This window comes from Rattus norvegicus, chromosome 17 (genome assembly GCF_021556685.1).
Source record: "Rattus norvegicus strain SHRSP/BbbUtx chromosome 17, alternate assembly SHRSP_T2T, whole genome shotgun sequence".
Classification (NCBI taxonomy): domain Eukaryota; kingdom Metazoa; phylum Chordata; class Mammalia; order Rodentia; family Muridae; genus Rattus; species Rattus norvegicus.
In genome coordinates this window covers 92,367,167-92,383,551 of record NC_141550.1, presented here as the reverse complement: position 1 = coordinate 92,383,551, position 16,385 = coordinate 92,367,167, and the positions used below count along the sequence as shown (strand labels likewise).

Genomic DNA, 16,385 nt, shown 5'->3' with positions numbered 1-16,385 from the left:
AAACTTGAAACAAATTGAAGATCACCTCAGAAGATGGACAGACTTCCCATCCTCATGGATTGGCGGGATTAATATAGTCAAAATGGCCATTTTGCCAAAAGCAATCTACAGATTCAATGCAATGCCCTTCAAAATTCCAAATCAATTCTCCATAGAGTTAAAAAGAGCAGTTTGCAAATTCACCTGGAATAACAAAAAACCCAGGATAGCAAAAACTATCCTCAACAATAAAAAAACTTCTGGTGGAATCACCATCCCTGACCTCAAGCTGTATTACAGAGCAATTGTGATTAAAACAAAACAAAACAAAACAAAACAAAAAACGTATGGCATTGGTACAGAGACAGGCAGGTAGATCAATGGAATAGAATTGAAGAACCCGGGGTTGGGGATTTGGCTCAGTGGCAGAGCGCTTGCCTAGGAAGTGCAAGGCCCTGGGTTCAGTCCCCAGCTCCGAAAAAAGAACCAAAAAAAAAAAAATAATTTAAGAACCCAGAAATGATCCCACACACCCATGATCACTTAATGATTGACAAAGGAGCTAAAACCATCCAGTGGAACAATAGCATTTTCAACAAATGATGCTGGTTCAACTGGAGGTCAGCATGTAGAAGAATGCAAATCAATCCATTCTTAATACCCTGAACAAAGCAAAAGTCCCAGTGGATCAAGGACCTCCACATCAAACCAGATACACTCAAACTAATGGAAGAAAAAGTGGGGAAGAGCCCCGAACACGTGGGCACTGGGTAAAATTTCTGAACAGAACCCCCAGAAGTTCTAAATGCTCTACAACTTATTAAAGCACACAGTATTCAACTATAGATAGGATCAATTACCAATAAAATGTGCATGCATGTATGTGTACATGTGTCTATGTGTATGTGTATGCATTTGTGTGTTTGCATATGTGTGGGTACACATGATTGTATGGCCCAACACATGCAAGTGTGTGTGTGTGTGTGTGTGTGTGTGTGTGTGTGTGTGTGTGTGTGTGTGTGTGTGTAAAGACAGACTTGGATTTTCTATGTAGTCTTGTCTGAGCTGTCCTATCACTCACTCAGGCTGAACAAAATATTAAGCTAATCTCCATTTGCCAAGTTTATGAGTGTTGAGAATGTGGAATTCACTATCAAAGACAAAGAAAATCTTTCCAGAAAAGAGTTACTGAAGAGAAGAAATTCTGTTCAAAATGTACTTTCATTTAATATAGCATTTTTAAGGAACTGAATATAAAAGACTGTGATTTTTAAAAAGAAATGACCCAGCTACTCATTTTCAATCAAATATTAAAATATAGACTCCAAATTCTAAACTTCAAAAAAAGGCTAACCCAGTGATTGGGCAGTGGAAGGGAAAGGTGGGAAGGGAGACTCAAGAGTTGGGTTGGGGGAGGTGAGAGGAGAAGAGAGGATGGAGGAGAGGAGGAGAAACCATGATGAACCAGAGCATCCTGGCCAGGAGAAACCGCAAGAAGCAAGGGGTCTCATAGCTGGTGAGTAAGTTGGTACAATGCTAGAATGTCCAATCCAGGTATATTTTTTAATTTTAATATCTGGACTATGTGGGGTTTTTCTACCAATTTAATAGTATTAGGAACTCCAACAACAGGGCTTCAGAGATTATACCCGCTATAGAATCCCGTAAAGACCTAAAAATAAAAGAATTAACCACTTTACCTGTCTAATTCATCAGGTTCCTGTATCTTTTTTCTCTGGTCTTCTAAAAATTTTGCCAGGTTTTCATTGTTCTTTATTAGAGCCAGTATAACAGGTGTAAAGCTATCCTACAAAAAATAAATTATTAACTCTGAGAACTTAATATTTCTCAACAGAAAATACTATGGAAGATACAGTGGAGCTCATGTCTTCTGTGGTTCAGTAAGCCACATCCTTGACATTCTTGCTACACAGTACTCTCACAAAGATTCATTCTTCATAACCCATGAGATTACATTTGATACCTGTGTCACTTAATTAACAACCTTTGTCTTAGTGAACCATTTGAAACAAAATATCTGCCCATGGGTTCCAGATACCACAACTAGAATCTAAACATTTTCTTTCATAAGCTAATGAGAATGTGCATGATTCTGTAATGCTGTCAACTCCAAGTCACTGAAGCAGACCATGCTTGTCACAAAAGCACCATGTAGAAAAGATAACACATCACAGTATTTCTTCCACACCTGACCTACTGTATACACATTTATATTATTTCTCTAACAAATGAACCTGGCATACATGTGAGCCTTGATATTCTGTGAAAATAATATTCTTTCGAATATGAAGTATTAAACCCTGCACAATTTAACTATTTTCTCAAGGAAAATACTGTAAACTTTTTTACCATAATTAAATTTGGGGCATTAGGTTTTTTATTTGGAAGTTCTTTACAATAAACCTCTAATGAAAATCAGCATAAAATGAAGTAAATTGACAATATACCCTTGGACATCTTCTCCAATACTTGTTTTTACTTCACTTATACAGCATCATCACCAAAATAAGTATTTAGTTGGAAATTAATTGCAAAGAGAATACCACACTCTAGGTATGATGGTGAATGCCCAAAAGCCCAGCACGTCAAGGGTGAAGGAAGATACAAGTTCAATGTCATCCTGATCTACATAAAAAATTCAAGGTCAACCATGATTGTCTAAGATTGTGTCTCATAAACTAAGGGACAAATGATGATGTGGTTATCTAATTACAACTGAAAGTCCAGAGTTGTCAGAGCTCTATGAAATGAACTGACATGCCAAGATGGATCCCATGCAACTTAATCTGACAAGAAGATTCATAACTGAGACATTTGTAATGTAGAAACCCTGTGTCTTATTGATGCTTGTTCATCTGATGCATGGGTAGCATAAGGCAACATGAAATCCTGAAAGGCTATAGTTACAAGATTACCCATGAGGGAATTGGAATGATCATCAGAATTACCATGGATGGAGGCAATAAATCTCTTTATAATGTTCATCAAGTGACTAAAGGAAGGACAGAGAGTGCAGTGTCTTTGGAAAGGAAATCTAGGGAGGAAGGAGTTCCATCAAATCTGACTGTTCTAGAGTTGTCTTAAGTTTGTGAGATTTATAAAATTCACTTATTACATTTATTTGTGAGATTCTTATGTCAATCCTCTATCAGGACTACAACAAAATATTTTTAAGTATTTATGTGAAAACCTTATTTGACTTGAAACACACACACACACAGAGAGAGAGAGAGAGAGAGAGAGAGAGAGAGAGAGAGAGAGAGATGTATATATATATATATATATACATATACATATATAAAATTTAAAGTACACCTAGTGCACATAGTCTGTAAATCAAAGCTGTGCGGTCTCTACCTCATTCCTTATATTGATGTCAGCATGATGTGCCAGCAATTTGGTTGCCATTGAGGTATTGTTATGCCAAACAGCATAGTGTAGTGCCGTGTTCCCACTATTGTCCATAGCATTTGGATCTGCCCCGTGTTCTAATAAAATGGCCAAACATTCTTCCTGCTCATACTGTGAAGCCTGTGGGAATTAAATCAAGAAATAGTTTAGAAAATGAGAAAAACAAAAATTTCATAGATTTCAATAATTATTTGCATTTAGCTGAGATCAGGTTTATTCCCAGAATTCCCATCAAATATGTTTCACACTGAAAGTGTTCAATGCTGTTTACCTTAATTAGTGCTGTGCTGTTGTCACTGTCACGGAGATCAATGTCACAATTCCACTTTAATAGGAGAGCAACTACTTGAGGATGGCCATGTGCACAGGCATAGTGCAAAATAGTCCTGTGAAAATGAAAACTTGTTAAGAATTTTTACAAAACTAGGTCAAAACCACACAATTATTCATGAAATTTTCATTAACTTAGGGCAGCCAATTAAGAGAATTTTTTTAGTGTTGAAAACATGGCACATACATCTCTGCATGGGAGGCAAGGGTGCCACCACTGAGCTGAAAATGTCTGAAGTCTTACTTAGGTTTCCATGGCTGCAATGAAAGAATATGATATGATCAAAGCAACATGGGTAAGAAAATAGAAATGGCCCTGATAGAGTCTTTATGCATCGCTCTGAAGATTCCCTAAGCCAGGCTCCATCCAATGAATTACACTCAACATTCTTATCTACCAAGATCCTACAGAACAACTCACCAACTACTGAACACTCAGTGCTTTTCTTGCACATTATTCCAAAGTCCTTCTTTAATCCTCCCCAAAAGACATGGTCAGCTCTCTCATGGCAATGCCCCTCTAAGCTAATAACAAGCTGTCATATTTAGGATTGCCACCGTGTGATAAACACCATGATCAAAACTACTTGGGAGTGAATGGACTTATTTCACACACAGTTCCAGAAAACAGTTTATCTCTAAAAGCTGTGAGGGTAGCTATTCAAATGGGAGAAACCTGTAGGCAGTAGCTGATTATCGCAAGCCATGGAGGAGTGCTGCTTACTTGCTTGCTCTCCATCTTTTTCTGAGCCTGAGTTCTTATGGAAACCAGAACCACCAGCCAAGGGATGGCACCACCCACAATGGGCTGGGTCCTCCACCATCAATCACTAATTAAGAAAATGCCCTCCAGGATTGCTACAGCCAGATCTTATGGAGACACTTTTAGTCATCTCCTCTCTGATGACTTTAGCTTGTGTCAAGTTTACCTAAAACCATCCAGCACACTTGGCCAAAGGAACCTTTCTGAATTAGAACTTACCTCAATTTGGATTCTAATCCTACTTTAAACTCTGTTGCTACCCATTGCTTTAATCTCTCCACACCTAACCCCTCATACATAAAAAGTCAATCAAAATATGCTCGTCTCACAGGTCACAGTGGGAATATTGAACAAACACACATGCAAAGCATTTTGAGCAGTCTGTACCGTGAAACTAACTGCTCAGTATTTAGATGCTTGGATATGTTTGCGTTGAGACACAGCCTTTCTACAGAGCTTGGGCTGCTCTTGAATTCACCATGTGTCTCAGGAGCTTTAAAGTTTCAATCCTTCCACTGGTACTGGGCATTACAAGTGAGCACACTGTGCCTGGACTATGACCCTGTTCTTCTCATACTCTGACAACTTTACCTTATGATGTGCCTTATTAATTCATCACATATGGGCTTTACTTGATAGCAAGTTTTAGATTTCATAATGCATAAAATTAGTAAGAATCACAACCAACTGTGCTTACATTTTCTGGGAGTCCTAGTCATAATGTTTAAATACATTCGAGATGTGGAAATATGGTAGGTAACGAGGATGTGATGATAATAATATATCAGAAAAATAATTCTTTCTTTGATTTCTAAATCTTTAGCCAAAGAAAAACCAGGACTCAAATGAGAAAGTATGGATAATTTTATTCATTATTTAAATTTATACAATGTTTAGAGATGAAAAGTTTCAATTAATTAATAATTTAAATTATTGGATAGTAATTTGTGACAGTGGTATAATTTTTTATGCTAGCTACTCTTTACAATTTCCTAATTTCAGAAATGTTGTTAATTGAAAGGAAAGAGGTAAAGTTTCAGTTGGACTTGAGTCTCATTTCTCCCACTTTCTAATCAGCACAGGTAAATCTGCACACTTTTACATTTACAGGCCATTGAATAAGTGTGCTACATAGTAGAGAATCAAAGTGAATTTGGTGAACTACTGAGTAAAAAGAATAGATAAAGTTTAGCAATTCAATGATTTATATTTAAAAATTGTGAGCATTTTAATATATCTAATTAACAATTTTATTAATTATCACTCACAATCCATAAATCAAGGAATGAGTAAGACTGCACTTACAGTTGTTTTATCAGCAGGCCATATCTTAATTTATAAACATACTCTCTGTAGTCACTCTCTTCCCCTAACATGAGGAAATGACATTAACAAAAGAGCACATGAACTTAACTGTAAAACCTTTACAGTGGCATTTGGTTCTAGTCTACTTTGATTCTTTGAACTAAAGTCATTTTCATGTATGTTTGTGTCTCTGAGTTTTTGAATGTATATTACAGTGTTTATATGTGTAGTGTGTGTATATATGTGCCTGTTTGCATTGTGTGGGTATGTGAGTGTATATGAGTTTGTATGTGTCTGTCTGTCTGTGTGTGTGCATGTGTGTATCCCTGTGTGTGTGCATGTGTGTGGTGCATGTACATGTGTATGTGTGTGCATCTGTGGAGTGTGTGTGTGCACATATGGGAATACATGTGTTTATGTGTGTGCATGTATGTGTGATTGTGTGTGCATGTGTCCCTGTGTGTTTGCATGTGTGTGGTATGTGCACATGTGTGTGTATGTGTAGGGTGTGTGTGTGCACATATGGACATACATGTGTGTATGTGTGTGTGCAAGTATGTGTGAGTGTGTGTACCTGTGGGCATTGTGGGCATGTCTGTGTGGTTTTTTGTGTCATATATCTCTGTATGTACAGGGTTAATGGTGTGTTTATATCTGTGTGTGCATGTGTGTGAGTATGTGTACCTGGGTACATATGCTTCTGTGTGTGTGTGTGTGTGTGTGTCTTTATATCTCTGTGTGTGTGCATATATACGGGGTTTCTGGGAATGTGGATGATGTCTGGGTATTGAGCATGAGTGCATTGTGTGTGTGGGGGGTGTATGTGCCTATATGTGTTCTGGATGAATGATGTTAGCTAATCTTTAAGTTTCTGTTTTATTATCTCCACATCAAGACACACAGTTATGAGAAGTTTTTCATTTAAATAGTTACAATATGGGTTATTCATGATTTCATTTATTGAAATACACATGTATTCCAACATCTAGGAAGCTATGTTGAATTATTTTTCAATAATAACTTGCCACAACTTAGAATCCCCTGAAACCAGAGCCTTAACAGTGGAATTCTCCACATCAGGTTTGCTGTGGGAGATGTCTGGGGGTTACTTTCTTTTTAACTATGTGAAAGACACACTCTAGGTGCTAAAGGTACATAGGATGAGTAATGAGAACTAATAGTGAATAGGTTGCTTTTTGGTTGATGGTTTAGTCCCTGGGAGTTCTGGGGGGTCTGGTTGGTTGATATCGTTGTTCTTCCTATGGGACCCCAAAAACCTTCAGCCCCTTCGGTTCTTCCCCTAACTCTTCCCTTGGGGTCCCCACACTCAATCTGATGGTTGGCTACCAGTTTCCACATCCCTATTGGTCAGGCTCTGGCAGAGTCTCTCAGGGGACAGTTATAACAAGCTCCTGTCAGCAGGATCTTCTTGGCATCAGCAATAGTGTCTGAGATTGGAGTCTGTAGATGAGATGGACCCCTAGCTGAGGCCTTCTCTGGATGGCCTTTCCTTCAGTCTCTGCTCCATTCTTTGTCCCTTACACATGGACAGACCCCTGCCTCCAGGTGCATATGTAGCAGAGGATTGCCTTATCTGACATCAAAGGGAGGCCCTTGGAAATGCAGAGGCTCAATAGCCCAGAATAGAGGGATGCTAGGGTGGTAAGGCAGGAGTAGGTGAGTGGTGGAAAAGCACGCTCATAGAAGCAGGGAAGAATGTGATCTGGGGTTTGTGTAAGGGAATCCAAGAAATAGGATGACATTTGAAATGTAAATAAAATAACCAATATTAAAAAAAATAGGCTGCTTTTGTTTCATTCCTTTCTCAAGTGGATGAGGTATGAACAGATCCTGTCTCTGATTTCCCCACTATAATGAACTGTAATGGAGAACTGTAAGCCAAATAACCCCTTTCCTCCAGTATGTTGCTTTGTTAAGATCACAGTAACAGAAATGAAGCTATGGCAATAGTTAAGTGACTTTTTAAAAGTTTCATCAGGAGTAACTGACAGAAGGATGAAATCCAAATAATACCATAAATAGGAGTACGGCAATGGGGAATGAGTAATATATACAATACTGTACATATTCTGCCTAAGAGAGAATAAAGTTGTCAAAGATTGTACCAATTGGATTTTGAAACTGCTGGTATTCATAAATGGACTTACATAATCATTCAGTGTTTACCCAACACGATGAAAGGTAAATGACAACCCTGTACAAAATTTTCCAGCATGCAAATGCACACAACTTTTATGAAGCTCATAGTTAAACTCTTATTACCATGTTTATATTTTTCTGACTTCATGAAGCCACTTTTGCTTTTTTCTGTTAAAACCTCTGATTTTTCCCTCACCTTCTTGACTTCTTTATATATTTTGAATATTACCCTCTATTGGGTGATACAAAGAATCAACAAAACCAAAAGCTGTTTCTTTGGGAAAATCACCAAGATAGATAAAACCCCAGACAAACTAAGCCAGAGACAGTACTCCTGTTAACAAAATCAGAAATAAAAAGGGAGACAGAACAACATAAACTGAAGAAATTAAAAAAAAAACATCAGATCCTACTACAAAAGTCTATAGTCAACAAACTTGGAAAATCTAGATGAAATGGATGGTTTTTCTAAAGAGATTCCTGGTACCAAAGTTAAATGAAGAGCAGGTAAACTTTCTAAACAGGCTCATATCCCCTAAAAACATAGAAGCTATTAAATACCTCCCAACCAAAAATAGCCCAGGACCAGATGGCTTTAGTACAGAATTCTACCAGACCTTCAAAGTACAGCAGCTAATACCAACACTCCTCAAACTATTCCATAAAATTGAAACAGAAGGAACACTACCTAATTCATTCTATGAAGCCACAGTTATTCTGTTACCTAAACCACACAAGGACCTAACAAAGAAAGAGTTCAGACCAATGTCCCTTATGAATATCGATGCAGAAATAACAAAATTCTCCCAAACCGAATCCAAGAACCTGTCAAATCATCATTCACCAGGATTGAGTAGACTTCATCTCAGGGATGCAAGGTTGGTCCAATATACAAAAATCCATTAAAGTAATCCACTATATAAACAAACTCAAAATAAAAAAAAACACATGGTCATCTCACTAGCTGCTGAAAAAGCATTTGACAAAGTAAAACACCCCTTCATGTTAAAAGTATTGGAAAGATCAGGAATTCAAGGCCCATACCTAAACATAGCAAAAGCAATATACATCAAACCAAGAGCTAATATCAAATTAAATGAACAACTTTTTATTTTTAATGTTTTTCTCAATATTATGACTGCAGTCATTATTAAACCTCTTGAAGAAAACCTTGTATAAATGGAAATAAGTTTGAGATAAACATATTCAGTATCTTATTTTCAGAAAACTGCAACTAAAATAGTCTAGTTATTTTTGTGTATATAATAAATTGATTAATTAATAAACCTTCAGCTTTGCATTATTAGCTGTTTTATAAATCTAGAGGAATCAGTTATTAGTAGAATATATCAATATACAGATAAATAGGATATAAGAATTATTACACATGCAGTATTCATAAACTGGCTCTTCCCAAGAAATTTCATGTTTCATGACAGAAATCACAGATAAGAAAATTAAGGTGCCATCTTATTAGGATGGCATATTAGATTTGAAATCTTTGTGAGGTACAGATTGAGAAAATTAAGGGAACAAACTACTCTATACAAAAGACCTGAGGTAAAATCAAAGCTACATTATAGTTTTCAGATGATTTAACAACAAAGAAATATAAAAGTCAGGTAGGAGTGAAGGGGCAGCAGCCTATGTGGCCTCCACAGGCCAAGGAGAGCTAAACATCCAAAAGATAAGCCTTGTGGTCCTGTATGTCTAAGACCACAGTTCCCAGAAGCCTGATATTCAGCTAGAGACATCCTTTGAAAATGATTACAAAGAGTAAGTGGAATCCATGTTGGTTCTCCATATATTTCCCATAGGTGTACTCAGACTCCAAATTGAAAGGGTATCTATTACTTTAAAGTGAGTTACTTTGGGGGACTGAAGGAATAAAATTTAATGACATGTGGATGAAAATGAGGTCAGCCTACTATAGTGCCTGGGAAAGAAACAGGTAAATCAGACAGCCACAGAAAAGAAGAAGGGTTAGATATCAAAACATTAAGAAATTTAGAACAAAAGGAGTTGGTTGGAGAAGAGCTTTAGGTAGACAGCGCCCTCCTCCCCGACTTCAGGCAACAGTAGAATAACGGTCAAGACATCTTAACTACAAAGGTCAACATACTAGTCGCCTGCACTGAAGGCATTGGCAGTTCCCTCCTCGTCCTAGTCCTTCGGGCTACTTAGGGAGGCTGACAATTTTCTTTCTCCAACTGCCTACCAGCCAGCCACTTGCCCCTGACTCCCAGCCCCATTCACCTGTCATTCCTGTCTCGGTCATTGGTGCCATTTTTCCCAAGTCTGAGTCTGCGCTGAACCGTGGCGACATCACCCACAAGAGCAGCCTTGTGAATCTTTCCGAAGGCTTTGTAGTTTCTGAGCTGTCTGAGGGAGCAGAGGCTAGTAGTACTCCAACATGGTCTCCCAGGAACCGGGAAGGATTCCCTCTGGCTGGTGGAGGAGTCAGAGGAAGACTGCCTTTGATTCCAGCAGCACAACTTCTTCATGGTGGAGTTCCCCACCCACCACCCCGAGTCACCCCAAACCCTCCCCTCCCCCTTGGCTGTTGGCCACCCTCAGAAGCAAAACACTGATATAATTCTGAAAGTGTTTCTTGTCGCCACTGCCAGCAACAAGAGGACAAAACACCCACAAGCAAGCTCAGTAGGATACAGTCCAGGCAGCACAAGTACTCCTGTCAACTGAAGTTCTCCCACTGTTGCCAAGCAACGCATCTAAACACGGGCATGCGCACTCTGACCAGCGGGAAAGCTTAAACCAAACAGCTGTGATTGAGGTTCTCAGCATGCTTGTTGTGCATACACGAGACCTGATCTTGTAAATTGCCTTACTAACTCAACCACTCAAGACCTTGTCTCTGAAAGGCCTTTGTTCGCGGCTCCTCCAGCCTGCACTGGTTTAGTTTCCAAGAATAATTTTCTAAAACATGTCAGTCACACTGTCCTCTTGTTTGCCTTCATTTCTAAGGAAAAAAGCCACTGAGCCCCTCTACTCTCTATGGGGATTTAGCTGAAGTCACCCGGCAAGGAAGATGACTTTGGTGACTCCAGAAAGAGTGCCAAAAGCCACATAGTTCTTTTTCTTGCTCTCTACTTAATGTACAGTAGGTCAAAGAAGAGATAAAGAAAGAAATCAAACTTTCTAGAATTCACTGAAAGTGAAGGTACAACATGCACAAACTTGTGGGAGGGTACAAAAGTAGTGCTAAGAAGAAAGTTCATAGTACTAAGTACCTTCATTTTAAAAATTTGGAGATTTCTCATAATAATTTAAATGTATACATGAAAGTTCTAGAAAAGGGAAGCAAACACACCCAAAAAGAGTAGATAAAGAAAATAATCAAACTTGGGACTGATATCATTCAATTAGGAACAAACAGTACAAGGCAAAGAATCAACAAAACCAAGAGCTGGTTCTTTGAGGATATCAACAAGATAGACAAACCCTTTTCCAAACTAAATAAAAGGCAGAGAGATAATATCCATATTAACAAAATCAGAAATCAAAAGGGAAATATAAAAACAGACACTGAGGAAACTCAAAAACTCATTAGGTCTTACCTGAAAAGCCTGTATGCCACAAAATTGGAAAGTCTAAAGGAAATGGGTGATTTTCTAGGTAGACACTTACCAAGGTTAAATCAGGACCAGATAAGCTACTTAAATGGTCCTATAACCCCTACAGAAAGAGTTGCAGCCATTAAAATCTACAGGCTCACAGTCTTAAGGTTCCCAGTTTTCAGGCAATCCAGATTCAAGGGCGAAGACCATCCTCAGGTCCCACAAGAAAAAGAGCCAAGGTGACTGAAGATAGTATTCTGGTGTCGTGGATGTGTCTAGTACATCCCACAAGTCAGAGATGGACACAGAAAGGAACTCCTAGGAAGCAGACTGTAGACAAGCCCAAATTGGGCTTGGGGATGGCAGTGAAATGATTCAGTGGATAAAAACATTGGCCCTGTAAGCCAGGTGAACAGAAATCTATCCTCAAAATCCTTGAAGGTAGAATAGGAGAGATGACTCCACTGAACCCCAGATACACACCCTACCCACACACACCATACACATAACAGAAAATATTAAAAGGCCGAGGACTGGCAGCCTACCTAACAATCTCCTCATAAAGACATGAGAACAACTAGTTATGTCCCAGGGTCACCTGGCTCTCAGGGACCTAACCAGACTAGTGAGCAGGTTTCTATATCTGGACCTCTGCCTGAGAGGAACTGGACCTGTATCCTAGGGTATGGATTTCTGGAGAGTCTTCTGAGATCTTGGAATCTCTCTCTCTCTGCCTGCTGAGGCCTCACAAATCTCTGAAGTACCATGCCCTCCCAAATCCCCTTATCTCACTCACATTCTTTCACACACTTCTCCCTCTGACTTCAACATCAGGAACTGTCTGATATACAGGTAGCAGCTCCATGCTGCCTATGCAGCCGAGGTCACAGTTTTGCATATATAATGGGATTAATTACAGCAAGTCCCAGACTGGCTTCATGAGCACATGCCTCTGTGCGCGCGTGTGTGCGTGTGTGTGTGCGTGTATGTGCGTGTGTGTGCGTGTGTGCGTGTGTGTGTGCGTGTGTGTGCGAATGTGTGTGCGCATGCGCGCGTGTGTGCATGTGTGCGTGTGTGTGCGTGTGCGTGTGTGTGCGCATGTGTGTGTGCGTGTGTGCGTGCATGTGCACGTGCATGTGCGCGTGCACGTGTGTGTGTGTGTGCGTGCCGTGTGTGTGTGCGCGTGCGCGTGTATGTGCATGTGTGCGTGTGTGTGCACGTGTGTGCGCGTGTGTGCGTGTGCGTGTGTGCGTGTGTGTGCGTGTGTGTGTGCGTGTGTGCGTGTGCGTGTGTGCGTGTGTGAGTGCGTGTGTGCGTGTGTGTGCGCGTGTGCGTGTGTGCATGCGTGTGCGTGTGTGTGTGCGTGTGCATGTGTGTGTGCATGTGTGTGCGTGTGTGTGTGCATGTGTGTGCGTGTGTGTACATGTGAAAGTATGAGTGTGTGGCCTTTTCCATCATCAGCATCTGTCTCTCTGTCCCTCAGGATATTACTGCTTTCCTCTCTGTCCCATGTTTCTGGCTCTTTCTCCATCATGGTTTTGCTCACCCACTCCTGCCTCACAGCTCTAGCATCCCATCTTTAAGTATCTAAAAATCTCCTGTCGCCTGATCCAGAAACTGTTGTACCTTTCTTCTCTTCTGGACCATCCAACCTTTGTTTGGCAGTAGTCTGGCCATTCTGCTTCCTGCTCAGACTTGGGGAACAGGGGTGATCCAGGACTGGGATGTCCCCTCAGCCAGACATGCCAGCATCATCCCACTATGTCCATGAAAAGGCTTTAGAAAGCTAATTATTGATTTGTTAGCCATGATGGCCCTTCTACAGGCAAGCCACATCCCAGAATCTTTGGTCCTTCTTTAAGCTCTGGGAACCCCCAACCATGTTGTGCAAGGGGTACTCCTGGCTGGAGTGCTGCCCTTGATACTGCAGTCTGCCTAGGGCTTGGGGAGAGCGCCGGTCAGCAGCTCTGTATACACCCCTCAGACATCCTCAGCTTTCCATCCACACACTACTGAAATGCTAGATCACAGCCCCAGCAGTTTATTCAGGGTATGGGAGGTCTGGTGAACTTTTATCTCAGGTTAGTTGAGTTCTAAGAGACAGGTTGGTGCTCCAAATATTGCAGTAATTTCTTACCCCAATAAGCCTATATAAAAAAGCACGCAACCCAGTAATTATATTTCTAAGCTATATGCCTAGATTGGGAAGATGGACCACTACTAATTTATTCCTCAGCTATGAGACCACTTGCTACTTGCAGTTACCCCAAGCCATGTTGTTCTGTTCCTTCTGCCTTCCACCACCTCTTCCTCCATCTCTCTGAGACCTCCTGTCCTCTTTGTCCTTCTCTTGACCAAGCATCAGCTGTAGCCTTTATTTGACCAGTCAGAAGGAAGAGAAGGTTCAGTGGGATCAGCTGAGTATGTGGTCTACCCCTCTTCTGGGGCAGTCTCTCTTGAGGAAACAGATAAACCCAAAATACAAACAGCACCAGGGCAATCCACAACAGTGTTTCCTGCTGGTCTGAGACAAGCTATCCAGATGGAGCTTTGGTTGACTTGAAGAGCCTATCACAGGAGAAGTGCAGTGTGTGAGAGATCTTGCCACAGGTCAACAAGGGCAGGACACCTAGGTTTTTAGAAAGAAGGCTGTGTGTGTGGTGTCACGAAACCGTTGTGGAAGTGGTAATGTAGCTCAGTTGGAAGTGCTTGCACACTTCTATCTTGCATCCATCCCCATCACTGCATAAAGCTAGGTATGGTTGTGCATGCCTATAATCCCAGCACTCTGGGTAGATGTAAGAGGATCAGAAGGTCAAAGTCATTCTACATTTTGAAGCCAATCTTAGCTATAGTTGACATTGTCAAAAATAGAGAGGCACCGGGGCTTTATCAATCATGGGGCATTTAGGGCCAAACACAAAGACTAAGCTACTCAGCACTCAAGATAGCCATATGGGATGGGTGCTATGATTTGCTTAAGTGTATTGTGATATACGGCTGCCTCACAGGCACAGAGCAACTTGTTGTTTGTTAACAGCTTGTAAGCAGCAGCCCAGGTATCTGAACACAGACTTCGCCCTTCCAGAGAGGGTAAGGACTGGAAAGGCTGATAGAAGTTCCCTACCCCCTTCCACCATGGGGACTCCTGAAGGACCTGAGCAACTGTGGCACACCCTAAAGGAAGGGCAGGTCCATGCTGCACAACCCCAGTACCCCCTCTGCTGGTCACGATGAGAGTCAGCAGGCTCTTTTAAAAAGCAGGTGCAGAGCAGGGCTGAGTCACTTTTTGTTGTTTATTTGTTTTTGATGATTGGAAACTGTATGCTTCTTCTCACAGGTGTGCCAAGAGGTTTACTGCAGACCAGTGCCTCTGTGAAACTTCTAACCCATGGCTGTGGATTGCACATGAACCAGATCTCTCAGAACTTTCTTCAGGGATCTTTGTTTTTCTTCCCCAAAAGCATGTTGGCCTGCATGTACCACTACAGGCCAAGGGCCACAGGGACACTCTCAAAAGGGCTTGACACTGAAGCTGGGACCTATTCACAGCACTGCCAGGTGAGCAAGTGTTAGAATTGAAAATCTAAGCACTCACTGGTCAGAGCTCTTTGCTGTGTGTTGGCCCTTGCAAATCAATACTCATTGACTAGCTCTAAGATCCTCAAGAAAATGTCAGTAAAGGTGGATGGGTGCGGACAGAACTGTCAGCAGGGCATAGGTGTTCTGAGATATCCATGTTGTTGATTTTGGACCCGTGTTTACCAGTATGTGGATCTGAAAGAAAAAAGGGGATCAGCTCTCTGGCTATGCTCTGGAAAATAAGAGCAGTCAAGTTCTCAGGACACCCCGTCTAATGAAGCAAGGTGTCACTTCTGGGCCCTCTAGAAGAGGGTAGGTAGCCTTCACAAAGGACAACCCATACTTTATTGTATCTGTCTCATAACTCTGTATTTGGACTAGAGTCAAGGGAGAACCAGTGAATACCACAGGACACAGACAGTATAGTGAAGATACGTAATTCAAGTACCATATGCCCTCAGTCCTCTCTCTGCATCAGATTTCACCCTCCTCACCCCACAGACTGACCACAGTCTCACCTCTTTTCTCCAGTGCTTCCATTTCTCCTGTCCTTCCCAGCTCTAAACTTCTCCTCCTGGGAACAGAGGGCACAAATACATATCAAAGTTCTCTCAAGAATCTGCATAGGTCTTCTGATGACTAGCAGGTCCAGCCCCTCCCTGCTGACTGGATTTTAGGGCTCATATATATGTAAAACAGGGTTGTGCAGTGAGCACAGGACAGACATGTGCTTAATTGTCATAGAAGTCCAGGTGGGCTCCAGACAGGAAGCTGTCCTTTTGCAGCAAGCTGTTGCTTTGGGGCTGACATGCCACAATCCGCCAGCTAAACCTCTGACTTCAAGCTCTGCAGTCTTATGCTTAAATCTGGGTTCAGTGAGGTCTCCTCAGCCAACGACGGCATGTCAGTTTCCAAGGGAACTAGTGGATGGAGAGTACAAGATAGGAACAGAGGTTGTAAGTATCAGCTTGGTGCGGAGAGTAGAGCTGATTCAGGTCTGGCCCAAGGCTTTATTGTGATGTCTGTTAAACTTTTTCTTTTTGTTGGTCATGTTCTCTCTATGTTCTTGAAATTCAGGATATTCTTACCTTAGATACCGTAGACCCCCGTGTGGGGGTTACAGGTGAAAACCAACATACCAGGTTGTGACTGAGATTGGAATCAAAGGTAAAGTCTATTAAGGATGGTGTAAGCTCAAGCTCATCACCTCTTGTTCGCATAACACCTTTTCCTGACTTTCCCATTATATTAACAGA

At 41.1% G+C, this 16,385-nt stretch overlaps 1 protein-coding gene across 1 annotated transcript in view; it reads right to left on the bottom strand.

Annotated features, from left to right (window-relative positions):
- LOC102549174 (ankyrin repeat domain-containing protein 26-like) overlaps window positions 1-10,670 on the bottom strand; it is a 57,346-nt gene extending 46,676 nt beyond the window's left edge. Inside the window, exons 1-4 of the mRNA XM_087591895.1 lie at window positions 10,226-10,670; window positions 3,683-3,797; window positions 3,358-3,531; window positions 1,680-1,786 (exon numbers count right to left, since the gene is read on the bottom strand). Of these exons, the coding sequence (XP_087448021.1) occupies window positions 1,680-1,786; window positions 3,358-3,531; window positions 3,683-3,797; window positions 10,226-10,473 (644 nt within the window). The 5' untranslated portion in view covers window positions 10,474-10,670. The remainder of the gene's footprint in view (window positions 1-1,679; window positions 1,787-3,357; window positions 3,532-3,682; window positions 3,798-10,225) is intronic.
- Between the last annotated feature and the right edge of the window lie 5,715 nt (window positions 10,671-16,385).